At 42.7% G+C, this 27,672-nt stretch overlaps 1 protein-coding gene across 2 annotated transcripts in view; it reads left to right on the forward strand.

The window, feature by feature from the left end:
• Positions 1-566: 566 nt before the first annotated feature.
• tnrc18 (trinucleotide repeat containing 18) overlaps positions 567-27,672 on the forward strand; it is a 47,317-nt gene continuing 20,211 nt past the window's right edge. For both annotated transcript variants that reach the window (XM_039610899.1, XM_039610900.1), the window contains exons 1-7: positions 567-737; positions 2,490-2,839; positions 17,894-18,034; positions 21,055-21,162; positions 21,594-23,369; positions 25,479-25,566; positions 26,390-26,619. In XM_039610899.1, coding sequence (XP_039466833.1) covers positions 2,626-2,839; positions 17,894-18,034; positions 21,055-21,162; positions 21,594-23,369; positions 25,479-25,566; positions 26,390-26,619 — 2,557 coding nt within the window. In that variant the 5' untranslated portion in view covers positions 567-737; positions 2,490-2,625. The remainder of the gene's footprint in view (positions 738-2,489; positions 2,840-17,893; positions 18,035-21,054; positions 21,163-21,593; positions 23,370-25,478; positions 25,567-26,389; positions 26,620-27,672) is intronic.

Raw genomic sequence — 27,672 nt, forward strand, 5'->3', positions numbered from 1 at the left:
GCTCGAATTCTCGGTTTTGCTCCCCTTTGTAGCAAATAGTGGAGAGTGGGATAATTCTGTGACTTAATTGAGGCTTATTCACTGCTTCCTGGTGAGAAAAAAGTAAACTTGAGTGCCACACTACCTAAAAAAAAAAAAAAAAACTTCACTACGCCCCCAAAACGCCTGGGATACTTTCCACTCCTCAATCTCCAGTGATTCTTTTTAGCGTCTATTATAATCAGTGTGGAAACTGGTGGGTGGGTGAATAAGTGGGGGGGCATCGCTTTGACCCCCTTCCCCTCTCTCTCTCTTTCTCGAGCACACACGCTGGAGAAAAAAAAGAGAAAACCCACTGCTTGTTTTGATCACTCGGTCTTGATGGAAGAGGGGACCTTGAAACTGCTCAACCTTTCCTCGCTCCATAATTGGTTTTATAGTGCTGGCGAGAGGCCACGGTGTGTGTTTTTTTAATACACTCGGGAGCTTTGATCGACATTCCTTACAGCCAATCAGAGAGGAGCAGTGTGCAAAGTCCTGGGTTGGGTGGTGGTAAAGGAGGTGGGTGGGGCTTGCAAAACAATGCCGTGTTTCATTGCTAGACGCGTCACGGGCTTTCTCTCGCCCCCCCCAGTTATTCCCCAGTTTACCTTCGGACCAGCCTGCAATGGACTACTCCAGTTCTCCCAGCAACCTGGACGGATTTTAAGAAGCGCTGGCATTTTTTAAGCCCCCTTCACGACATTTTACCCTTTCAAGTAAGCGCTGGGCATGTTTTTCCCCGTCTTCTCTGTGTACCATGGCTTTTTCTAAATAAAATAGTCGTGTTTTTCGTTGTTTTAAAAGCTATTTTGGTACGCGACTGCGATTTGAAAAGGGCGCGGAGGTTAGTGCACGCGACATGATGTTGTTGTTTTTTTTTTTAATCGGGTTGTCGTCGGTGTTAAAAAGCAACTTTCGAGACGTTTCTTCCGACAGAGTTTTGCGTGGCTTTTAGTGGAACCGTGAAAAAGTTTGAAACGTGGCTGAAATGCCGAGCCTCCTGCGCTGCCGTGCCGCATGGGTCACACCGAGAGGGGAAAAAGCTTTCGGTCTAGCTTATCTTCTAATTTAACTGTCCTGGAGTCTTTTTTTATTAAAAAAGAAAAAAATACAGGCACTTTCTCGTTGGCTCCCGTGTTTCTCTAAAGGGTAAAAAGGCGTTATTGTGATTTCTAAGCGAGCCCTTCTTTTCAGAGCCCGCCCGCTTGGATATCACGAGTCATTGCTGTGATGTGTTTGTTTGCAGCCTTTGAAGGTTAACTCGGCTTTAGCCTTTTTCTTTTTAAGCTGAAATTCATAACTAATACTGTAAGTCGTGTTTAATTTGGGGGGCAATCTGTAAATAAATAAAAAAAATAGGATATTGAAGCTACAAGCTACCGTGTTTTTACCGTCTTGGATGCCGTTTGTAAAAGTCGCATTTGCTTGTTATTTTCCCCTAAACTTTTGTTCTGTATTTCTTTGGAATTTAAACATCACACAGATACCTGCGAGGTTTTAATAAAGAGGTGCTCCAAATTCATTTGAATCGACCTTTTTTTCCCCCTCTCTTCTTTTCTTGTCCAGAATCAAGACGCATACTTTGCTGGCTATCCGTCGGTTTACAGTCTGTGCTGTAAAACCCACTATTATGTGTTTAAACGAGTTCAAACTTGCAGCAAAGCGTCGATAAAGTGGATATCATTCTAAGTTTTTACACAGTGTTTGCGGCTTGGGTTCAGATTTCGCTCCTTGGGCAGCACCCACGTCCAGTTGCGAAGTAACCCGGACTAAATCTGCATGTGCAGGCAACAAAACACCGCTCACCCCGCTGATTAATGATGCAGGCTTTTGCGAGCTTATTTATTTTTAACCCGTTTGAAATTTATATTTGATGCGCCTCTAGTATTTATGGTGTATTGGTTTACATTGCGATTCGGCCCGTAGCCAAGAGTGCAAGGTTTACGGATTAGGGGAGAAAAAATTCTGTTAATCGAGAGGAGGAAAAGAAAAAGGTGGGATAGGTTTCTAAAATCCGACGGGTTCTGGGTTTCCAGAGCGGGATCGCGAGATGCTTTCATGGTCGGGGGAAGAGCAGCAGCCGCTGGCCGCTCCTCCTGCTCGTTTCCCTGGGAAGCGGAGCCGCTGCCTGCTCGCTGTGCAGCGTGGGTGTAGTACCGGTCAGATGTCACATCATAATATTGTAGATAAGTTAAAATCGCATTAAGATCTTCATTTAGGGTACGACGGCAGTGCCTCACACGGTCTCATCGGCGATTAGCTGCTATTCGAGGTTTAGTTTTTGAAGTGCTTTTCCAAACTGCGTCATTGCACATATGGGCCGCCTGTTCGCTGGAAAGAAGAGAAATCCTAAAACTACCAGTTCCCAACAGTTTGCTCCGACGTTGCAGTCTGCAGTAGATTATATGCCAAGCTGTTATTTTATTCTTTTTGTTTTCATTTATTTTAATTTTTCATGTATTTTATAGGTCAGAAGAATGGCTGAAAAGGAGCTCGAATCGCCTGGAAAACTAAAGACATTATTATAGCCAGAACTGGCTTTTTCGGAATAGAGGGCCTATCCGAACGGACTATTTCCTTTCACAACTTTCCCCGCTGTGGATAATGGATGGCAGAGATTTTGGTCCTCCCCGATCCGTCCACGTACCACCTTCGTTGTTGGCGGGGCTCGCGATGGAGTCTCACTCCATCCGGATCGGAGCAGCTGCTGCAGCCGGGAGGATCCCTCCCTCCTCCGGTCACTTGCTGGGGAGTCAGCCGCAGCCTCTCCACTCCGGAAAATTCTTGCCATCGGCCATTAACCTACATCCACACCACAGTAAGTGAGCCACGCTTCACTGCTCTGCTTGATTCTGTAATATGAGTGTCCCCCCACCCAAAAACAAGAAGAAGAAGATTAAATATTAACTTGAAATAAAAACTGCGCACGGTTTGTGGCTATCCGTGGCAGCCTGCGCGGTCACCGCCTGGATGTGCGGTGTGATGTGGGCAAAGAAAGGCGGCTGTTATAAGGCTGTGACAAGTTTCAGATGTAACAGATCGTTTTCAGGATCCTCGGCCCCTGTAATGTGCAGCGCATTAGCGGAAAATTACTTGGCAGTTTCCGACACACGCATTTCTTCGGATTGAAGGGACAAACAGGGCTGCGGTGTAGATGTTCATGCAGCAGCTTGCAGGTCAGGGTGCAGCGGTCTAGGATTGCATGCGGACCATTACACTGTCATTGCTGCTCGAGGTCGATGCAGTGTGTTTATCTGTGTTTGACACGGCGGGGGTGGTAAAGTTTTCACCTTAAAGGTATTACAGACCCGTTCTCGCCGCGTTGAGAGAAATAGCTAGAGTGGTTGTGTATTTGGAGTAAAAGTCACTCCGCTGGAGCATTTGGCAAATGGCTGATGTTTCGTTTTCTTTTTTCTTTTTTTTTTCATGAATTTGTAGCAGTTCTGTTAAACAGCCCTTGTTCTGCTGCAAGTACACTGGAGGATCTGTATAATGGAGAGAAACTGTGTGTATTGGGGGCAAACTGCTGGGGTATTACACAACCATTCTCCTACAAGTGAACGCCCATGTGTTTGTTTACATCGTGTGTGTTTGTGCGTTATAAGCAGAATCAAATATGCAGTATATGTTATTCCCTGTTGAGATGATGATTTTTTTCCATTTACATTCAGTGCCTGCACAGTAATGTCTTGCGCTTATTATTGGCATAGAGAGCCTTGAAATAACAAGAAAAGGAGATAACATTGCATGTTTGCATATGGTTTTGTGGTCGGTCACAGAGGAAGTTGGAGTCATCTATGTTCAAACCATATGTTCTGTGTGTGTGTGTGTGTGTGTGTGTGTGTGTGAAAAGGGTTGTCTGCTGATTCTTTCGGGAAAATGGAAAGTCTGACAAATGCTCTCACTGAGTTACTCTGAAGTCATGTAGCTGTGGACAGAGATACAATTACAGGTTTTCTGGTTTCTTTTAACCCAAAAGGTTAAAATATTCCCTTCTTCCTTATCTGTGAGCACGAGTTCATTGCAGTACTTAGGGGTCCAGTGAAGTGAAGGCAGGGGCTCCGATGAAGCGTTAATTTGACACCCTGGCAGAACCCACACATTCAACTCTCACACACAAACATGAAAAGGTGTCAGAGATGAAATCAGTGCACAGCAGGGAGTGTTGGGATGATTGATGGGTGCATTGTGGCAAAGAAATGTACCAGGGCACAGTTTATTGAACCAATTTTGCGCCTCCTGACAGCTGTGGGCGTTCCGACCTAAAAAAATACATATATATATATATATATATATATATATATATATATATATATATATATATATATATATATATATATATATATATATATATATACATGAGGACAATATTTTTATTACCATCTTACAAAATTAAAAGCACAACCCACTCACAACTTGATCCCACCTCTCTTCACACTACTGGCGATGTCAATTAATATATCTTGCAGATTAATAATAATTAAAAGGATGCTTTCCGTGTGTTTAGGGAAAGAGTTGTATGTACGTAGGCTGTGATGGGATTCATGTAAACTCTGTTAGTAAACTGCATTGCTTAAAGACATAAATACTATATGAGGATTTGGAGGAAAGTGTGCTGTTTTTTCATATGTTTTGAAACAAAGTCGCCACATTAATTAAGATCGGCCACATCACAAATCTACCAGCCAGCCTGGGAAATTCCCAGGACATCTAAGAGTATTTCTAAATCATGTTTCTTTTAGTTCACTGAAAGTAGCCTGTAGTTAGCCCGTGGGAATGAGGTGGGTTATCGTGTGTTGTTAAATTCTCTGGAAGTGGAGCGGTTTGTGCACTGGTGGTTTGATCTCTGACTGTAAAGCCCACGTATCAAAGTGCCCTTGAGCTGAACTTTGTATACCTCGTGTATATGCTAAAGCCACACGTTTTTCTCGGTCATGGTGGTATTGCAAAATATTCTTGTTGACAAAACCAGTGTCCCAAATACCATGGAATATTTTCCCTTTGGAGTTAATGGACGTGTGGTTTTTACTAGTTTTTACTCTTCCAAAATACCATTCTGGCTCATTCGTTCCCGTTTATGACGGTTAACTAAAACTAAGTGTGACAAAACATTCAAGTTAAGTGAAATAAAAGTGGGAAAGTAGACAAATTAAAGCAATTTTCTTTGGTTTTAGTTTCAGTTTGGTCAGATTTGTCAACACAAGGAGCCTGTGTTTGTGTCAGGCGACTGTGTGTGAAGTTCTTGCTGTGTTGTTTTGCTTTGAGCTTCTTAAAGAATGCCACTCATATCATAACAGAAACTAATAATAGCTAAACTAAAACAAGACATTTCTGCTCTATAGAAACTGAACTGAAATGAGCAAACTTTCCCAGGAAACTAAGTGAAACCCAGCTCAACTGAGAGGGGAAAATTGTTTAACAGTAATAACTTTGGTTAGGATGACGTGACGCCGCTGCATCTCCCCTCCGTGGCTCAGAAACGAGCCGAAAACTGCTTGTGTGCAGACGGGTTTGTGCGGCGCAAACTTGACGTTTAGCCAGAGGGGTGGTGGGACGGGTGTGGTTGTGTTGTTGTGAAGCAGAATTGACCCAGCTGCTGTCCCAGCCCAGATTGGCAGTTGAAAGGCTCCTTTTAAAACAGGATACATTTTACCCTGACCTTCCAAAACTCTGTGTGACTCATCTCCCCTGTTGAACACTCTCACAGCCTCTGCCCACCAAAGCCCACCACAGTGCGACACAGGTCATTTAGCTTTATGGCACTCCTCCATATCAAATCCCCACACATTACATTTAACCAACCCCGAATGAGATTGCAGTCCTGTGCTTGTAATAACACTATACAACCCTATTACATAATAATTACCCAGTAATTGTGAATGTTCATAATGTTCCTCTTTAATTGCAATAAACAGCATGAATCCAGTTCTCAAGGACCTGCTGTGCAGTCAGAGGAGCCAGGGTCGCCCTGCTACTGTTTCTGTTTACACATGTTTCAAGGAATTCAAAGCGTTTTTTTTTTGTTTTTTTTGCACAGTTGTTTTTGGCTGAGCTCTTGATAGCAGGGTTGACTGTTTATAGCTGCCAGTGCAGCCTTATTTCCCAGGAGTCTGCCTTATTAGTTTTTTTTTTTTTCAAGTTCAGTTTTAATAGGGTTTCCACCTGACTTAATAGAGTAGAGTGTCCTCCCTTATTTTAACAATTCTGGGCTGCCAAATGTGGAAAGCAGCTTAACACTTAGTTTGCAATGCGTTGTGAAACTGCAAATAGTTTGTTGACATTTGTGCTGTTGGTGCAGCAAAAAGGGCATCTGTAAAGACATCGTTTTCCATCAGCAAATCCTTTCTATGCAGCAGCTCCTCTGTCGGCCCACTATTCACCCAGGTTGTATCTAAACAAGATCAGGTTCAGTCACTGTTTATAGATGTAAAATGGCTGTAAAAGGTCCGCAGTCTGCTGGAGGTCTGCCGGTGCCTCCATCACATGATTGAGGCCATCTGTCCTCTCCTTCTACGTCCCTCACTTTTGTGCCTGAGTGCTGCAGAGGTAGGACCTGCTGAAATGTAACTGCACTGAGGAGACAAGCACACCAATGCTTTTTATATCTGCAAACTGTAAAAAGGTTGGAGTGGCATAAGTGGATGTCATAGGAGGGGTTTAAAGGTAATTTCACTTTGCTTTTAACTAATTACATCTTACATGTTTGAAATATATTTAGCACACTTGAAAGAATGAACTTGTATCACCAGTAAAAGTAAAACTTCCTTTATCTGCTGTAGTTTTGTCTTTATTTCACTAGACAGTAAATCCAGCTTGTTACCCAAGTTATGTGGCCAGGCCTTCCACCTTTGGCCTTGTGGGTAACCTGTGTGTTAGATGGGGCCAACGGGCTTTTGTTGTGGGCAGTGAGTGACTCTCAGGTGTGTGAGAGAGAAAGAAGTAACATTGCTGACACGTAGCCACAGCTCATGTTAAGTATGTGCCAAGAAATGGTAGAATATGGCATACTATATCACTTGATCTTTATTGTTGTCGTTCAGTGTTGTTTTTATTGCAACTTGTATGCACTCTACATGGAGCCTAGAGCTGGGCGATATAAGATTTTTTCATATCACGATATGTTTTTTTCATTTCAGGCGATAACGATATATATCACGATATAAGCCAAATAACTATATTTGTAAGATTTAAATGTGCTGTTGCTCACAAGTAAAATGTGAAATAATCAGCAGCTTGTTTTGATTTAAATATTTATTTTCCATAATAAGTTCAACAGGGCAGATGTACTTAAAGAACATGAGACTTCAGTTTCAGATAAATAAAGGCAAATATTGCTACACAAGTCAGCCGCTAAAGCATTTAAGTTTCAAAATAGAACAAACAAAACAGACCACTAAATTGTCAGGTCCACTTAGAAACCAAATATTAATTCTAAAAATAAATCTTAGTTTGTTTTACAGAAGAACAGACAAAATTGACTAACTTTTGTCAATATCAAATAAACTGAGAACTAAAAGGAAATTCTCAATCTCTCCTTGTTGTATAGCTTAGCTATTACCTCAATTAGCTGCTTGAATCCTTCATTTTCGACCGTGTTTATTGGTAGCATGTCTTTAGCAAGATGGTAGGCTATGGCATTCGTTATGTCGCTATGTCTCTTAGCTTTTTTGTCATATGGTAAGACGCTGGAGAAAGCTGACTCAATTGACTGTTGTTGCTTCGCAGGGATTCTCCTGGTTGTTTTCGATGACGAATTAGCGCTTTTAGTCTACGGAACTTCTCTGGCCCTTCCTTTCAACAATCTCTCCGGCATTGGAACCGTCATCTGTGTTCTCTTCGGTAACCTGGTCACCCAAGCTCTCGGTTGATTTTTCTCTAGCGGGCAAACTCATTTTCTCCATTAACCGACCGGCACGGCGGCTGGCTGCTTCCCAAACAAATACACATGTGCGGCTGGGCACTTGTGCTGTACGTAACAAGTCACGTGACGTGACGCTGCGGCTGTGATTGGTTCGGCTATGCGCTACTTAATTTGGATTGGCTGTTGTTTTGTTTTTTTTTTAAGACAGGAAGAGAGAGAGATGAGGTCTATCGCAATAGTTTCATTTTTCTATCGAGAAAAAGTTATTTCGCAATACATATCGTTATCGTTCTATCGCCCAGCTCTAATGGAGCCTGGTGCTAGTTTTACTTGCCAGAGTCACTTCTTCATGACTTTTGTGCTGTTGCTTATGAAATCATTGAGGCTAAACAGAAGTTCACTCATTTGCAGAAGTAGAACTTGTAGAACTTGCAGAACTTGCAGAAGAAGAAACTGCAAGGGGAAATGACATACAGGGAAGAAAAGGCAAATTAGACAGTTAATGATTACACGGACACATTATTAAGATTAAAGGAGGATAATGCACAGAGACAGAGAGACTTTTATGCAATGAATAAAAATGTAATTAGTGGTTTTTGCCTTATTTGGTGTACTCATGCCTGCTGTGTTGTGCTTATTTATTTCTGGGACTGATCGGGTTAATATAATGCACCGCAATGTTTCCAGAAAGACCAAACCTTGAGTTTAACAGTTCGTACAGTGATACAACAGAGTCTCCTCTTTACTCTTCACTCTGCACAGCAAAGGTTAATTACCAGCTACCTGTAAAGATGCTGTGCTTAGCAGCAGAGGTCTCCGTCCACTGCAGGGCTGCAGAGGTAGACTCAGAAATCTGTTGCCCTGCAGAATTTGAAGCTGCTGTCACACCTCAAACACAAACACCGTTTACAAGATTGGCAGCTCGTTCCTACTGATGGCTGTGATCAAGCAGCTCTCCTTTTTTTCTTGTCATTGTTCATATTCTTTCTATTGTGTCACCTGTCATGCCTTTTTTCATTCATTAAGCTTAATGTGGATCACCTCTGCACGTGAGCAAAAACCCAGGCTGCACATTCAGTGGTGTGTATCAGGAACTCAGTTATGCAGTTAGTGGTTGAGGTGAAATGTAAACTATTTTCTTTTTCTTTCTTCTTCTTTTTTAGTGTCACTTTTGGTCCCAAGTTCTTCAGTTCTTAGGTTCCCACCGTATTTCTCAGAGATCACATGGTGGTCTAACACACTGTGACAGACTGGATTTCACTGGATTTTGAGCATTTAACTTCTGTTTTCCTCCTAACAAATAGAACAAAAGTCACAGCAGCTCATCCCCCGTCCTTTCCCACATTTTTACCAAAACCAGATGTAGGTTAATTTGCTGTGTTGTGATATTTGCTAGCAAATGTCACAAATGCTTGTTTAATGAGATGAAACTGCTGCTCGCGGTGGTATTGCTCATTTTGTGAGACTTGAGGTAAAACAGCATTACTTTTAACTGTCTCGGTACACACATTTCAGCCTCCCCCATTCGGAGAAAGGCCAATAGCTGTTGACACAAACAGCCTGAGATGAATGGAAAAGGAGAACTAAATGAGTGAAAATCAGTATTTTATTTTCAGAGGATAAGAGCTGAGGTTTTGCTGGTTGTGTGTGTATGTGAGAGTGTCTGTGTAGATGAGAGGATTGAAGTCTGGTGTATAAGAATGGGAGCATGTGATTGTGCTTAGTACAGTTAGGGCTGGGGCCTCCCCCCCGAGACTCTGCACAGAGAAGAGATTTATACTGACCACAACACATTCATACACGGTTAGATAAATGTGCTCGCCCTTCAGTTGTTCTGTCTCTTTCAGTCTCGCACACACTCACAGGGCACACGAGTGGAAGGCTAATAATTCATGCAGCTTGCAGGGGCAGGCCAGGGATGTCTTGGCTGATACCAATTTGTCTTCCGTGCCGCTTGGCTAGTGTGTCTGTTTGCACTTAAATTAATGTGGTGAGTGTGTGTGTGTGTGTGTGTGTTTGTGTGTATAAATATATATATTCAAGACACAGACACCTAAGTATGTGTGAGAAGATGTGGCTCGGACACATCCCCCTCTCAGATTAATTGAATCCTTCAGGAGAGAAAACGGGCTCCTTAAGAGAAAGCACAAGGCTCTGCTGCCCTGCTACAATAAACCTGTCAGTGGCAGAAAAAACGAGACACACACACACACACACACATATACAACACTCACACACAGCTGTCAAACATGAGAGTGATAGGCCTGTGTGTGTGTGTGTGTGTGTGTGTGCATAAGCATGCTGTGGCATGTTGAAATACCCAAAGCATTAGCTAAGTCGTTCTCTGTGCCAGATCCCTCCCTTTAACACAAACAACAGCCTCCAGCACACAAAGGTCACACACTGCGCTGTGTCTGTCTGTTTGGCTGCGTGTTGAGTCTCTACGTGTCCCATTACATAAGCCTGATAATATTCTTCCCAAGGCACTTAGGTAAAAGCTCAAAATGTGTAACAACACGAAGGAGATGCACACAGCAAGTTTGACATGAGAATAGTCAGTTCTAGCTGCTTGTTAGTTATGTGGAATATGTTTTAACCAGTGGAGACGCCCATACCTGCAGCATGTTTCAAGGTTTGGCTTAGAAATGCTATTAAAGCTGAGCCAAACCTTTTATTATTTTATTATTTAGTGTTACTAGTAGTTGTTCCTATTAAACAGTCAGTATATGTACACGTAATCCCCGTGAGCTCAATTTCTGACTGTTTTTCTACCCTTGGATTTCTGTGATGTCAGTGAGAGATCTTTATGGTCATCTCGGGCACCTGAATACCGTTTGAATCCTCTGTTTGTAAGGGGCAGCCAGACACACACACACACACAACTATCTTAATATGAAAGGGGCTAAACTGGCTTAATCTATAGAGGAGTTCTTAATTTATGGGCCCAGTGTAACATAAATAAGGATCGTTTTTGAAATGTGACTCATGCCAAGCCACTCTACTAGACTGCAAGGATAAAAATATGGAGCTGGAAATCAGCTCTCGAGTTTGCAGTCATCCTTAGATTGACTTAAAGGTACTTTAATTTGCATTAAACGAGAGAGTGTTTTTGAAAATCGGGTTGTTTCCTGTCACTACATATGTGGTTTTGTGATTACACCACTTTGTAGTTTCTGACTCTCTGGTCTGCAGCTGTGAATACAGCCTTGTGGTGTTGCATGATCTTAAACACGTATGTGTGTTTCTGTGCACACACTACCATCCTTGCCATTTCGTCTGCCTGTCTGTGACACATGTTGGACTCACATTTGCCGATTTTTGAGGTGTGCGTCAAAGTAACACCTGCCATCGTGTTGAGTGCAACTGCGTGGGACGGTGTGGATGTTGGTGTACTCGATTAATGTTTGCTTTTTTTGTTGTTGTTTTCTTTTTAAATTTGAGTAACATGGAGTAAAACATCAACTTTTTAAAAATAAATTGTTTAATCAGGGAGACTTAATTATCCTGTATGTGGTTTCAATTGAGATTTCTCAGTCCCACTGATCTCCCTCTGGTGTTGTGCATACTGGTGACCTTTCACACCATTGTGATGTACTTTAACTACTTTCTACTACTACTATATATACACTATGTACAACTATATATCCAATATCTTCATTTTTATTCAGCAAATTTCTGTATGTTTTAATACCTCCATATTGTTCCCAACCTTTTCTTAATAAATGAGCACTAAAATCTAAATTCTTATTATTCATACTGTATTTAATGTACTTTTTAGTGCTAAATAATGCAAAAGTAATCTGCCTTTAATGTCTGATTAAAAGCCATAAACTGGGGTTTAAACCTCAGTAAATAAAGAAAATATGAACTACAATCTACAATTCTCCAAATACAACTGTGCCAATTTTTTGTATAATGTGGTTTTAGTTAAAGTCATTATAAACTAAAATTTAATTCCAACCTATTAAATAAATAATGGAAGACTTGGTCAGTGATTGATGTGTTTTACAACCAAGAACCGCAACAAATCCATTCATCAATCTATTATCTATTGTTCAGAGTCCAGATGGCAGCTCAGTTTGGGTCTCCATCTGATTTGACATTTCAGAGCTCATGTAATGTAATTTTCCCTTCATTTTTCTTCCGCTTAGAGATTTTCCTTTAAAAAGAAAAAAAATTATGAGTCTGCATTCTTTTGTTGTGCGTTCCACCTCCCAGCATTTCCTCTCACTTGCTTTTTAACTTAATAAATAATATTATTTTTTTAATGAAATGTCTGTCTCTTTGGGGTGGCTCATCTGGTACTCGCGTCTAGTACACCAGAGACACATTAGTCCTCACTGCACACTGCCTGTTTCTTTAAAGTTTCAGTATTTGATAAAGACAAAAGGCCCCCAAAACAAAACGTATAGTGATAAACACCCGTAATCTCACTAATACTGTGCAGCTCATCTCCTTGTTTCCTAAAATTTGTTGTAGCACAACAGTTATTTTCAGATGTGAAATTTTAGCCCAGAATAAATGCATGATCTAAGATAAATAATTAACATTCTGTCTTTCATTTTTCTTCTTCTTCTGCTGTGTGGTAAACAAACTACTCCAACCCTTCCCCGCATGTGTATTCAGAGTATCATCAGATGGAAGGAGATCTTTTTGGAGTTGAGCAGAGGAAGCAGCTGTGCAAGTAATTCTGTTTGTTTAAAAATGAATTTCTTTTTGCAAACTTATTTCATTTTTCTTTATTCAATCAAACGACAAAGAGAGGAACCAGTCAGATGCCACCTTGTTGCAGCGCGGTCTGCCAAACCGAGAGCTGACGTGTCAGAACTCGATCTTGACATTTTTAATTAAAGTTGAGAAACGGTTTGTATTCAGCTCGGCTGCGCAAACAACACAAACAAAACCTGTTTCCTGTAAACGACTCCCAGCAGAGGAGAACCAGACATCTCCATTTTGAAATAATTAACACACTTTAAACCGCATGGCTGAATGAATTCACGGACGCACATGCAAATTCCCGCACATCCCTTGCCTGTGTGTGAGTGTGAGTGTGAATGAGGGTTTCTTTACAGTTGGGGTTAATGGTTACCAGTGTGTCAGTGTGCCAGTTAGCTGTGGGATGTATAGCACTGCAGAGTTTTACTGTTTCAGTGTTTTTCTTGCAGGGAATAAAAACCAGAGATCAATAGAGATCTCCCCCAGCTAACCCTGCTCTGAGTACCACTGATGGATAACAGATGGGTTCTCTCTCTGTGTGTGTGTGTGTGTGTGTGTGTGTGTGTGTGTGTGTGTGTGTGTGTGTGTGTGTGTGTGTGTGTGTGTCTCAGGCTTTTATACCAGAGATTTTCTTTCATTTCTTCTTTTTTTTTCTTTTGCACATTTTCCAGTATTGTTGAATTTTGTGTGTGTTTCAGTGAATTTGGATCAATTTGCGATCAACACTGACTTGCTAGTTTCTCTGATTTTTTTTATTTTATTTTTTTTCTTTGGATGTGTGCGCCTTTGTGTCGGATTTGCAGTGGAGTCTGACAGAATTGATCTCCTTCCTATCTCTGATATCAAGATATATTTCTTATACTGATCTGAAAATGGAGGCTCAGAACGCGTTGGGAGTCAGAGAGCGCGTTTCTTGGCAACTCGTTTCTCCCAATATGGCAAACTAACTGTCTTGTGAACTGAGAGCCAAATGCTGTGTGTGTGGTGGGGGGTGGAGTTGTGAAGGGAGAGAGAGGGAGAGAGGAAGGAAAAGGTTAAAAGAGAGAGGGAGAGGGGGGGAGCTAATGAAAGAGTAATTCCAAAACATTTAAAGAAACATTTCCCTCTCAGCTACCATTTGGATGTTGTTTCTGGAACAAGGAGTGCAAATGTTTTTCCTCTTTCTACCCCTCCCATTTTTTCCTGCTTTTGACTGTTCAGGAGGGGCAAAGGGACTTTGGGATTGTATTCTTTTTCCCTGCTCACTGGCACAAAGCAAAACTGTAGACTGTGTGTGTACGTGTGTACTCAGACACATGGAATAAATGGCCTGTAGGCGGCTACAATGCCGAGATTGATCCATACTCCAGTGAGGCATCTGTGCCTCTTGACGTGTCTGTGTATGTGCATTAGAGAGACCCTGGTGTTTGGCCTGAAGAAATGGAAACTGCTGACATCCTACCAGGACTTCAACAACCTTGACAGGTGGTGGTGGTGGTTGGAAATGTATTTTTTGTGTGTGTGTGTGTGTGTGTGTGTGTGTGTGTGTGTGTGTGTGTGTGTGTGTGTGTGTGTGTGTGTGTGTGTGTGTGTGTGTGTGTGTGTGTGTGTGTGTGTGTGTGTGTGTGTGTGTGTGTGTGTGTGTTCATCGAGGGTACATCTATGTTTTGCACGTCTTACACACATGAGGTAATGATTAGAAAGTGGCTTAAAGGTGAGGATAATTTGTTAAAACAACACTGCTGGCACCTAGTGCGACACACATGGACACTGGCCGATGTGATGTGTTCCAAAATGGCAGTAATTTAAAAAAAAAAAAAAAAAATAGTGAAAGTGACATTTTCTAGAAACAATTCAGGCTTTGTGTCAAGAGTTGAACTAATGGCAGATAATTTCATCGAAACAGTGCGGTCGTTCCTAAAAAGTAGGAACTGTAAAATGGCCACGTCAGGAAATGTTGCAAAATATGCTTTATGGTTCATAGATGAACGACTTTGCCGTTTTTGATTTACAGTGGTGAATTTAGCAACAGCATTTCAGCTCACCTTTTGTGTAATATGATTCACAGGAAACATTGCAGCTAACAGTTGTTTTTAAAAAAAATACTGTATCACACCTTCATTGTGTTATTGCTAATGTAGACGTGCTCACAGTACGTATTGAAGCGTTCTTTATATATAAACCAGTCGCAGAGCACGGACTGTGACGACTCATCCAATTTGAGTTTACAAAGCAAGATGCGGTCCTTTTTATTTTTGTTGTTTGTTTTGTTTTATTCCAGCAGATCAGTTTTGAAGTTTGTAGAGAATGAATGGAGCACCACTGAATCAGTCAGTGGTGCGATTTTGTCTTTCAGCAGTCTTTGAAAACAACATAATCAAGATAAAATTATGCTGGTGCTGGTTTCCATTCCAGGGATGCTCTTGTTTTGTTATAAATCCAAGCCACACCTTTCCAAGAAAGCAGTGACTTCCCCTCCTTAAAAGCTAGCACTCATCCCTTTCTTAAACCCCGGTTTAAGATTATTAAGAATTATTTTAAATTGTAAATCATGTAAAGCTCCACTGGACCAGTCCAAAACCAAAATGAGTATGAGTATATAATTTGTGCTGTTTCCAAAGTCGATGAATAATCGTGTTTTAATACTATTAATGTCAGTGTTGACCCCAAAAATTTGATTTATGCATTTGGTCATAAGTGAGTAAATCCAAATCAAATCAATGTCGTGGGTAAAGATTATAAAAGTACTCGCATTATTTACAGCATTTCAGGTCCCTTCTGTTCATGACTTGCTGAATAAAGGCCGTGTTATTTAAGGAAGGCTTGGCACCACTTTACAAACATGCAGCAGTTTCTCCTCTATAGTATTTCATAAAAAAGTTGGTGGCATGTTTGCTGTAGTGTTAAACTGCAGTTGCCTTTGCCACCAGTTACCACAGGGAAAGCAGGGCTTTAATTGTGAACATCACAACTTCAAGGAATGAAAGCACACACCTAAAATATTGTGAATTATAAACACAGTTGAAAGCAGAAGGAAAGTGAGGCTTGTGTTGTTGTTTAATATTAATATTGACATCAGTGCATAGATGAGACTGCAAAACTGCACAGATGGAAAATTGTGCCATTTTCTGGGTAAAACCTCATTGCTGCTTTTCAGAGTTAACGTGTGTGTATGCGTGGGTGGGTGTGGTGTGCATGTGTGAATTTGTAAATGCAGGTTTACGGCAGTCTTTTTGTGTGTGCGTGTGTGTGTACAGCTTGCGCAGTGTTTTTGACTCAAAAGCGCATTCACTGCAAACCCACACAGAACTGTTTGCACATGTCGGTGATCATACGGCAAAGAAGTGCAGGGACTCTAAGCACACGTGCACGCACACACGTTTACGTGCGAGCGTTAATAAAAACTGTGTCTAATAAGGCACAGTGTGGAAGAATCCACCTACACAGTGTTATCACCGTGAGAGAATAAAGGCACAGTGCATTACTTCTGTATGTGTTTGCATGCACGCCTTTGCGATAGATTGGAAAGCTGCATTTGGTATTGATTTAAAATGGTGTGTGTGTGTGGCTGCTGACGGACTGCAGTTTTAATGTACTGATTTAGATGCAGGGGAAACTCAGCAAGCACAGCATGTCTCTTGGATTCCCACAGGACTAATACAGAAACACACGCATTCATTCCCTCCCCCCTCCTGCCCATATACAGGCAGCACCCTTTCCCCTACACACATGGTTAGTTTTATCAGGGTAATGGCCGTGCAGTGTGTTCAGTAATGGTTCGGGGAGGGGCAGAGTCTGGGGGTCCTCGGCTAAACATGAAACCTTTTCCAGCTCTTCAGAAGGTTGCACTTGGAAGAAGCTGTAATGGTTCAAAGTTTGCCGGTGGTCAGATTGCACATGTGATGAGGGTGGAGTCTAATAAAAACGATCGATAACCGTATCGTATTAAGATATGAAGTGATTTATAGGGGATTCACGCGCTCCATGGAACTGAATTCAGTGGTGTGTAGTCAAGAGTGTTCCCTCTGACTCCTTGTACGACCCAAACACTCTGTATATTACTTAAATTGTGGTTTTATTAATAACACATTTATAAATGTATGGGAAACTCTAAACAAACTGTTATATATTATATTATGCAGCAGGCATTTCTCTGATAAACGCTCCTCTGACCTCTTGATTTATGTCAAAGTCTAATGCACAGTGGCCAGTGCAGGAATAATCTGGTCAGCTAAAAAGTCATCTTCAGCTATTTTTATTATGTTATGTCTCATAGTGAAGCAAAGATTTTTTTTAAAAAAAGTAGACATTATCAGTTTGATTCTTTCCAACATCAGATTTTGCTGCCTTATCTTTGTAAATTGAAGCGCTTTCAGTTTTGTGATGACGCAAAATGTGACTTGTTACCAGGAACGGTGTGTCGGGTGCAAAGCTACAGCAAATTTAAAAGAAAATACGGCAAGAAAAACTGAATATGTGTGCTTTTTTTTTTCTTCTATATTTGTTTCTGAAAACATGTTTCAGGTTCCAGTAATAATCAGAATATTTCTAAAAATATTTCACTGTTATGTGTTGCAAACCTTTTTTTTTTTTTTATATTTATAGCATCGTATAATTAAGTTAACTGTTAATTTCCATGAATCGTTATTGTGATTAACAGGTTGAGCTCAAGCTGTAACAAACATTTGTTAAGGTGTCGGGTATTTTTGTACACTGTGATTTTTGTTTTTGTTTTGTTTTTTTGTGTGTGTGTGTAATTTATATTACATATACATCTTTGGCCTAACGCTGAAATACATTTGTTTTTGATTATATTTTTTAAATAATGGAAGAAGATTTTGTCAGTGAGTTGTTTATAAGGTTGAGTACATTTTTACTTGGTCAGATTTGTCTTATAAAAGCTGTCAACATGTAATCCAGAGCTCTATCTGACAGAGACAGACAGTTGAGTTTGAGGTAAATCCCGGTCCCATCCTGAACAGAGACGCACTCCTCCTCGTGCCCCACACAGCTGCATTCCTCTTGTGACGATTGTGGCTTTTGGTTGGTGGTTACATTAACTTTCCTCCTTTCTGAGTGAAGTCTGTCTGTGGTCTGTCTTGTTGAAATGGAGTGCATGGCTGCTCAGTAATAATGTGATTACAGCAGACTGCTCGGGCACAGTAACATCAGCACATATTGATTTAGCTCCCCTCACCCAAAAACGCACACAGGAAGGAATGACATCACGTACAGAATAAAAAAACATTGACTGTTTGTGTTGTTTGGCCTCGCGGTTACGAGGGTGACTGACAGTCTTCATTCTTTTTCCTATAGGCGATGCCTTCCCGGCAGGCTCCAGCCCCTTCCTGTCAGGCTATCCAGGCCACTCCTCTCTGACCTCTGACCCTGCATACAGATCCGCAAATCCCAGCAGTCTGCAGATGGCTCAGCTGTGGGCATCGCATGCTCATGATGGTAAATCGCCTACATTTGCATTTCTGTTTCTATCCTCCTTTTCTGTCCCAGTACATAATTCAAAGGCAGAGTGGCATCATATTTTCATGGCATTTTTCACAATCCTGTCCTGACCAATGCCCAGGAGGCCTGTTCCTCATTGCTTACTCCACTGGGATCCTGTTCCATTTCTGTCTCACGGCTGGTAGCTCTGCTCCTGGCTCTGTCCTGAATGTGCCTTGGTTCCTCTGTCCTCGACCAGTCCTTTACTTTCGCCTGTCATCTGTTTCTGTAATCTGTCTTCCTCTCTCTTGTTCTTTTTTGAGCCTTCTGTCCAGTACACACTTTGTCTCTGTCGGCGTCTCTCTAGTTCTCCTGCCCTACTTTTCATACACCATCTCTCTCCTGCCTGAACACACTTTTAGACACACGGAGGATTGTCTCCTTGGACTCCTCGTTTCCTTAACTTGCCTGTGCATTTCCTCAAGGCTTGTTCATTAAGTGATTGAATCTCGGTCCCCTCCTCATTCCCTTGTGTCCTTTTGCAACTCCTTATCAAATCTCACTGGAGTAGGTCAGATAGGGTAGAAAACAAATCCCACAGTGCATTTCAGCAAGGTAAGGGAGAAGGACAAATGGATTTCATTTAAGATGCCTTTTAAAAGTGATTGCGTTGCCTGTGTGACGCACGGCTTGCTCAGTGCTTTTCAAACATCGTAAATCAAATTATGTGGTTAGTTTATTTATTTTAAGATTTTTGTCTTTGTTTCTCAGTTCGGGGACTGTCGGTCAGGCACTGACATGATTGTAGCTCATAATCTGACCCTTAGCTTTTTGGAGACTCTGCTTGTTTCCTGTTAATGGCCAAGTGTAATAATCATTTCCTTAAAAAACAAATGGAAAAAAGCTGTTTTTACAGTAGACCTCTTGTGCTTTTCCTTTTTCCATATGCTATTACAGTAGAGGATGCTCACATTAAACATGGCCACAGTTTCAAATAATGAGGTTAGTGTATGTGCAAGTAATCCTTGTGGGTCAAAAACTCAGGCTTTAGACTAAACACTGTATGATGTCAGTGAGAGTGGATATGAGAGCACTAATATGGGTAGTCTTAGAGGTGCTCAGTGTGGAAATGTGAGGTAATATGGAGCTAACTGGCTGCTGGCTGTATGTGAAACTGTTCCTTTAGGGTTGTGATTAGATCTCCTGTGTGGGAATGGTGCCACTAATTGCTTATTGTAAAATTCTAATTATAAATCTAAATTTAAAAGATGTAACCTGTTTCATTTTATATTCAGCCAGAGAAGCAAATATAAAGGGTGGATAAACTTTGACATTTGACTTAGGTTTGACTGGATTTAAGGTTGAAGTCTCTAAAGCTAAAAAAGCTAAACCCCCTGCTTGGTAAAGAAGCCTCATGAACAGAATCCTTCACGGGCTAAGAGAGATTCCTAATACCTGGTGGCTGGCTTTGATAGCAGCTAACGCTACTCTAAGCTGGAGACGTCTCTGGGCAGCAGCTAAGAGGCAGACTTTGGATATGCCTGGGATGCACCGTACTGCTGCACCCGAACCCCAAATCAAAGCTGTTAAAGATCAAGGCTAGCTGTTAACTGTGGTTAAAGGGAGCTTTGCAAGAAACCCATCCTGCATGCTGTTACCCTCATTCCATCACGCCTCTTATATTTCTGTCTCCCAGTGCCTTCTTCTAATGCTGACACCCCTTAACACCCACTTCCTTGGCTTCTCCATTTCTGCATCTCAGAACGAGGGGAGACCCATTTATACCTCGGCGCTGCTGCCGGTGCTTTTGTGCTGGAATGGCAACTGCGTCTTTAATACTTCTTGGAATGGCTGGAGTGTGGGAACAAGGAATGCCTCACCCTCCTTTTTTTTCTTCTTCTTCTTTCTCCTCCGCTTGTGGCCTAACGTGGTGACACCAGCCAGCTCAGTCCTAACACAGAAATCCAAACACAAACCTTCATCTATATTAAGAGCTGGTCTCTGAGAGCAGCAGTTGGCTGTCGGGAGACTCTTGCCCAGCAACCCAGGCTGACCCACAAACAGAGTGATTTGTGACATGAGGTCAGCTGTAAATGTTTTATCAAGAAAAAAAAGAAACAGAGTCACAATTGATAGTGTGGTTAAATCTCTTGGAGCTGAAGTTGATTATTTAATTCAGTGGACAAAAAGAAAACGGATCAGCCACTTAACTGAGTGTCCAAATAAATACATGTATGTGTAGTTTAATTTCACCCTCTCATATGTACGTTCTGATTTCATTTTCTCTAAAAGTAGACAGATATTAAAGGAATCACTTTGAAAAGTTGGAGCATTAGAAAATGAAGGTAGCTACAGTCCTGATGTCAGCTGATTACTGATTATAAGTTAAGTGAATAAAATATTAGAAACTCCTCTCATTATACAGTAACTCCATCATTACAAGTTAAACAAACTCCAGTTTAAACGGTCTGAAATGTTTAAACATCAAAGCAAGAGTCATTGAATGCATGACTAAGAGGAAGAAAGAATGATGTAATGATCTGAAATGCCTCCTTTTGATTTCCTCATACATGGCAGTGCTTCAGACCAGCTGACTGTAACGTCTCAGAGTCCAGGGTGACAGTCCAAAACCCAAAGGTCTCAGATTTTACAATAAAATGACTGTAACTGTTAACGAATTATCAAACAGTCAAAGACTGATTATCTGCAGGTCAACTAACAGATTCAAAGTTGACTAATCAGAGCAGTCAGCATGCAAGTGTTGAGAAATTTCTACCTGATGGGTTAGGATGAGAATTTGGCCAATCAGTGACCCTAAAAATCTTCATTGTAAAGAAGATGCATGCCATTACTGAACATTTAGCCAGTGCAAAGTGGAAGTGACACAACAGATAAATATCAGCCTCTGCCATGAGTCAACAGGACTGACGTTCAGAGGATAAGCTAACAAAATTACCTTTTATATCTATACGACTAATTTACTGAACTTTTCTGGTGTTTTCAGTGTCATTTCTATAACCTGCATTCTGTCTCTTCAGGTTACCCCCCTCTTCCAAGCAGCTTGTACTCCAGCCCTTACCTGGGGCACCTGGGGCACCTTGAGCCTCCCTCGCTCTCCCAGCACCCTCTCTATGATTCTCATAAAGGTCAGTATCTGTCACCGACAACATTCACAAAGACCAGTTGCCTGAATTTATTGTACATATTCTGTCTTATCCTGTGATACATCAGCAGCAGTAGGTTTTGTGCTAAGCCTCTTTATTATAGTGTGAAAGCCTATTTAGTTGTGGGCCCTGGCCAGAAATACAACACCAGATTTAGCCCTGATTCCTTTGTCATTTTCACACCATAATGTATGTCTCTTCTGTCATTCGGCTGTTGCCGATCTACTATAAGCCTGTTGCATTGTTACGTTTTCTTGGCAAGTTGACACATAAATATTTATTATTATTTTTCACCTCTGCTTGAGTGCTGCAGGATGCTGCTGTGCTCTGCCTTCATCATCTGTTTCATCATCTGTCTGCATGCAGTGTGGTTGTTTGTGTTGTCTGACTTGTGTGTTATGTTGTGTTTCTAGAGGGATATTACCTGCCATCCTCCCTGAGGCAGTCACCTCTCCACCCCCCGTCTGCTGCCTCCAATACCCCGTCCAGCTCCACACCCCCACAGAGGACATCCCGGGAAGGGGTGAGGGAAAGGTCTTATCGGGGAGAGAGGGATAGAGAGAGGGAGAGGGAGCGTTCAAGAGAGGAGCAGCGGCCGCAGAGCGTGGTGGACCTGACACAGGACGGGAGAGGTGAGGAGGACCGCAGGGTGGGCAGGGAACGGGAACGAGAGAAGGAAAAGGACCGGGACACAGAAAGAGACAGAGATGGTTGGTCCTTCCATCTACACCAGCAAAAGTCACACTCCCAGCCTTCCACAGTGGAGCCCAGATCCAGGCTGTCATCTCCACAGACCTCCTTCCCTCCTGGTGGGGGTGGAGGAACCGGGAGGTTTCACGGACCAGAACCGGACAGAGGGAGTCGGGACGAGGAGAGCAGCTCTCGACTCCACCATAACTCTAATGCTAATTCGAATAACTCAAACCCTCATTCAGAGAGACATAGGAGGAATGACTCTGTAGCCACGTCAGCTGGAACCCTCCACATATCCTATGTCCTCCCTCCTGCTCTCCAGTCCTCAACAGCTGGTGCGCCCCACCTTTCCACAGCCAGAGAGTCTGTCAGGGAGCAACGAATAAGCGCACCTACGTATGTGCCTTCTGTGGAGGTTTATGATGAGCAGACGGGGCCGATCCAGATAGCATCACAAGCGCGCGACAACAAACACAGAGACAGAGAACGGGAGCGTGACAGAGACGTGGAGCATGAGCGGGACAGAGAGAGGGAGAGCTACAGGTTTCATGAGAAGATCCTCATGGAGCATCCTCGGCTCTCCCACTCAGGCGATTTAAGCAATCAAAGAGAGGAAGGTTCTGTGATTTGTTCCAATGGTTCCGTTGGTAAACGAAGCCAGGACGCATCCCTCTCCTCCATTCAATCAAGGTTCAGCCCAGAAACCAGGGACATCTCTAAACACTCAAACAGATTAGGCATAGAGCGATCTGCGGCAGAGCCCAAGTGGAATACTATCAGTCCGTTGACCAACTACGCTACAAGTCACATGGCTGCTCTGGCAGCCCAACACACGCTTTCTTCTCCCCACAGCCAGCAGACACACACACGAATGTCACAGTCCCCTCACACATCCCATCGACACAACAGCAACACACAATCGACCCACAGCCATTCCCCCCAAACACACTCCTCCCAGCACGGACACGGGCGTGCAAGCGAGGAGGGCAGTCAGAGACGCTACCTGGACCCATCAGCGCTCTACCGACCAGGGGGTTCCAGCGGTGGAGAGCGTGGTGGGGGATTGGGTTCGGATTCTAAAGAGGTTTCGGCCATGCAGAGCCTGATCAAATACAGTGGAAACTTTGCTGCTGAAGGTCCTGGTTCCTCCAGGCACATCACGGACGGCAGAGGGCCCTTTGGTGGATTGGGGAACATTGGGATGGACGTCGAGAGGGAAAAGGAGAGGGAGAAAGAGAGAGAGCGAGAAAGAGAGAGGGATAGGATAGCAGTTGGCTCCGGTGGTTCAGGAACGTTAAGGATGCCTCAGCTGAAGAGAGAACAGGAGCGACCCGACAGCGCCCGCTCCTTTGGCCGGGAGGGTGAGGGCGAGGTGCGCCACCCTCCGGTTGGGATCGCTGTTGCTGTGGCTCGGCAGAGGGACAGCGGGACCACCAGTAAACAAACGAGTGGAAGCTCAGACACACAGAGACCCCTGCTGCAAACCGCTATTAAAGGTCAGTACTTCTTTGGTCTTCTTCTGCTAAAAACTCCTTTTTATAAAAAAATTTTTCCTGGTGACTGATAGATGTACAAATCTGAGTGCAAATTTTCTATTTGCACTCAGTGTAGGTTTTAAAATACTTCCAGGAGTCACATTCACTGAACTGATTGCACAATATTTTAAAGTTACTGGCAAGTTAAATCAAGTGTACTTAGAACATTGTTCAAATGTATTTGCTCGTGCTTCTGCTTTCAACTCTCCACTGTGGCTTCTCTCCGAATTGTTCTGCAGGGAACATAGATCCCTTCAGTTAAATGAACCAAGAGCAAATGATTCCTCATTTTGGTTTCTATGAATAATAGACGATTCATTTTCTCGCGCCTCAAAGTCATATTTCCTCAGCCCCCTGTTTGACACTGAGGTGTTCATGCGTGTAACGTGATTTGAATGGTTAAAAACAACTTTTTTTCCCCCCCACAATTTGACTAATTATGTCATAGGGTGTATTTTGTTGAATGGCTCTCTGCTGGCTGCATAGCAATTCCTGCCACACTACACTCCATTCTTGGACGTCAAGGTCATTCAGCTCCAGTGCTCCTGCTCCATCTCCTTGTTTCTGTTTCTTTCTCAGCACCGTGTGTCATTGAGCTCTTTCTGTCTTCCCATAGCTCGGCCTCTCTCTCTCTCTCTTGCTCTTTTCATTGAGTTGAATATCTCTCTGCCTCCCCGCCCTTCTTTCCTTTCAGAAAAGGGTTTTGTAGAGGCACTCCCTCCTTGTCCCACCTCTGGGCCCTCTACTCTTTCTCCACTCCCCCCCCCCTCTCTGCATTAAACATGTCATTACAGAGCGCAGCTAAAAGCTACAAACAAGCCTTGAATTACAATAAGACCATGGCTGCGTTGCTAAGCAATGGATCAGTCTTGAGTGACTGTGTGTATATTAGGAATTGTGTGTATTTATGAGCTACTGTAGATGCACATGCAGTGCATCCCTGTTTGCGATTGGAGGGGTGGGGGGTTAGTCATTTCCTTCCTTGAGCAGATTGATTTGCTAATAGCCTCAGTCCCTCATGCTAGGAGGAGCTCTAAATAAACAGCAGAAGAATTACACTGGAAATAGATGGATGTGTAAATGGAAGGAAGCGCGAAGTGGTCTAATGATAGGAGAGACCATCTATCAATAGGTTGATGGACCGGAGGAGAAAAGTGTGTCAGGAAAGTAAGAAGAGTATGAGACAGATAGAAGCACAGCAATGAGGAATGTGGGGGAAGAAGAGGGGGCACGCAGTGTTTATCCCTGATACAGAAAGGATAGCATGTGGGACAGGCTCCTTGTAACCTTGGTAACAGTCTAGAACCCTTTCCTGTGGAGCATGTCAGGGATTGTTAAAGTCTCTTGTCCTTTTATAGGCTACACACACACACACACACACTGACGGACTCATGACTGAAGGGTTTGGCACACATGTATAAAACCTTCTGCTGCTCGGGGACCCTCAGTCAGCGTTGATGAGATGGAAAAGGGTTAATGGGAGAGAGGAGGAGACCCTCATGTTTATTCTGGGTTGCCCGCTTGAGTGCTGCTCCCCTTCCTCCTCTTTTCTTCCTCCTCAGTCTTTTGCCGTTGGCTCTCATAGTAAGCAGGATGGGTTTAAGGCCCTGTGTATGCAGTAGTAAGGCAGCGATGGCAGGTTCACGTGTCTCCTGTGGCACTAGACTAATAATTGATGCGAGCTGGCAACTGGAGTGAGAGCCGTCACTCCATTTCTGTGTGTATTTGTACAGTTTGTGTGCACACACACTCTGTTTGGAGAATGAAGCTAATTTCTTTTTAGCCTCTCTGCTCATTATGACATGCTGTGCCACCTTTAGTCGCTGTCACCTTGTATTTTCCCCCTTCTGTTCTCTGTTGTCACCCATCGTGCTCGACTTTATGAACTTCTGCCAAAGTTTCCTTTTTTCATCCCTACTATAGACCAGAGAGATGTCCAAGAGTAGAGTGCACTGTAGTAGGTAGCATAATATGGCTGTTATAGCCCATCATATTTTCTTCTATGGTGTATAATAGAAGAAAATGTGATAATGAATCCTTTTCTCTCTTCCCGTCTTCCTGAATGTGTAGATGAAGAACGTGGAGAGGACCGTGCTCGCCACCACGATGACAGACTGCTGGCTGGCCGGCTGGAACGTGAGCAGGAGAAAGTGCTCAGGTGAGGAAGTAAATCATCTATTGATTTTTTTTTTTTTTTTTTAATTTTTTTATTGTTAGTAACTCAGTTACTTCTTAGTCATGAATCGTGGTTAAACAAGTCTAGTATTGGGACAACTGCAGGTCTCTTTTATCACCTCTTCTTTAAACAATATTAAATTAAAATCATAGCCTGTATATAAAGGATGGAAGAAGCAACTGTGTCACCTGTTGCTTTGTGACTTAAACTCTGTGGTTTTCACCACTTTGTGAGTTTGGTGCTACATGTGACCATATTTGCAGTGCAGAGTTCAAACTTCTTAGCAAGCTCAGCTAACGAGCTGTATCCCGAAACTGTGCGGGTGCAATCGACACAGTCCTGCTAATTCCTGTGAAGAAACAAATGAGGTACTAGAATTTTTACTCACCAAAACTGGAGCACAGATTTCTTTGTTGCTGTGTTAATTCCACTAAAAATGCTAGTAAAGAGGTCCAGTTCAGCCACTCAGATTCGCTGGTACGGCACAGAGCAGGTAGCTAGTTTCCATCCACCTGTCTGTCAAAGCAGTCATGTTCCTGTTAATGCAAAATTTTAAGCCTGAGCAAAATCTTACAAAACATCCTGTGTACAGTTGTTATGAACGTGGTTAAAAATGTTTATGTAGCACACTGTAAACTGGTTTATTTCTGCTGTAAAGTTGAATGCATTTTAACGTGGGAGTCCACTGGGATTGACTCGCTTTTGGAGCCGTCCTTTAAACTGCAGTTTTTGGCACTTCCACTCTGCCTTCATTTCTCAGCCCCAGGGGTTGTCCCTTTATTAAACGGGTCTTGTTTCCTTTTAGAGAGTCCAAGGAACTGGCAGAGTTTACTCAGATGCACCCTGCCCCACTATCTAGCGGCTTGACACCCGGTATGATGACGTCCAGCCTCATGACCCCAAACCTTGTGGTCACAGGAGGTGCCGCTCTGGCAGGGGCTGGACGATGGCCTCCCGACCCCTCAACTTTGACCTCTCACCCATGGATGCCCCGGCCTGGAGCTCCCCCAGTCTGGCTCTCTGGCTCTCCATACAGTATGTAGATGTGCTTTTGTCTCAGACACTTTAGATTTTTCCCCAAACTTCTCATAACATTGTTGAGGAACTCAGTTGTGTAACTGGTGATTTTAATAATTTTGTGCTTTATGTGAAGAGAAAAGTCAACAGAAGCTGAAATAATGAATCTTTTATTCAAGCAGCAGAAAATTAATAAAGACACATTGTTGATTGTGCTGCTTTTATTTTGACTGTTGTTTCAACATTTTTTTTTTATTTTTATTTTTTTTTTAGAGTAAACAATTATTTAATGGATTATTTAGAAGTAATCATACAGACAGCCCTAGTTTACTTACTGTTTGCATTAAAACAAATTGGTAAACACATATTACGTGTGTTACAGTCGGTTTGTTTGATGGAAACTTGAGTTTAAATAAGCTCCTTGAGCACTGAAGGAGACGCCCAGATGTGGGACAGATAGCACAGCACGCCGCTAAAGGAATTAGCGGTTTTAACTCTGTATGCTTTTGCACTTTCAGAGGCATTTCTATCTTACTGTCTGTCAGCGTTATAACACCTGGTGCTAAATGCAGAGCAACACACAACATGCTTTGTCTAGCTTCACACACGTGGCTTTTCTTGATTGGTGTTGTCCGTCCGTCGAGCGGTTCAACCAGCAGCAGCCCCGTTGAGTCAAGTGCCGCAGACATTCCTGGTCTCTGCAGGACATTCCAGACCTGCTTCTTCCAACGCACACTGTCCAGAAATAACAGCACGGAGACACAAACTCACTCACTCGCATGCTTATGCAAGCGTACACGTAAGGTTTGAAAACATGCAACACTGAGACACATGGTCATGCAGAGCTCCCCAAGGGCCTTCTCTGTCTAGACACGGAGGACAAAAAAACCCCAAAAACAAAATCCTCTCTCAAGCAGCTAAATTCAGTGCACGCTCCCACATGTGATTCCATTATGCTTTCACTGTGAGTATAAATACTGAATGAAGAATAGCACTGGGTAAATGTTGGATTCGGTTTGGCTTCTGTTGACTTTCTCTTCTTTTCATCTGACGTTTTTCACACTTCTGCCT

The sequence above is a fragment of the Oreochromis aureus genome, linkage group 4, assembly GCF_013358895.1.
Source record: "Oreochromis aureus strain Israel breed Guangdong linkage group 4, ZZ_aureus, whole genome shotgun sequence".
NCBI lineage: Eukaryota > Metazoa > Chordata > Actinopteri > Cichliformes > Cichlidae > Oreochromis > Oreochromis aureus.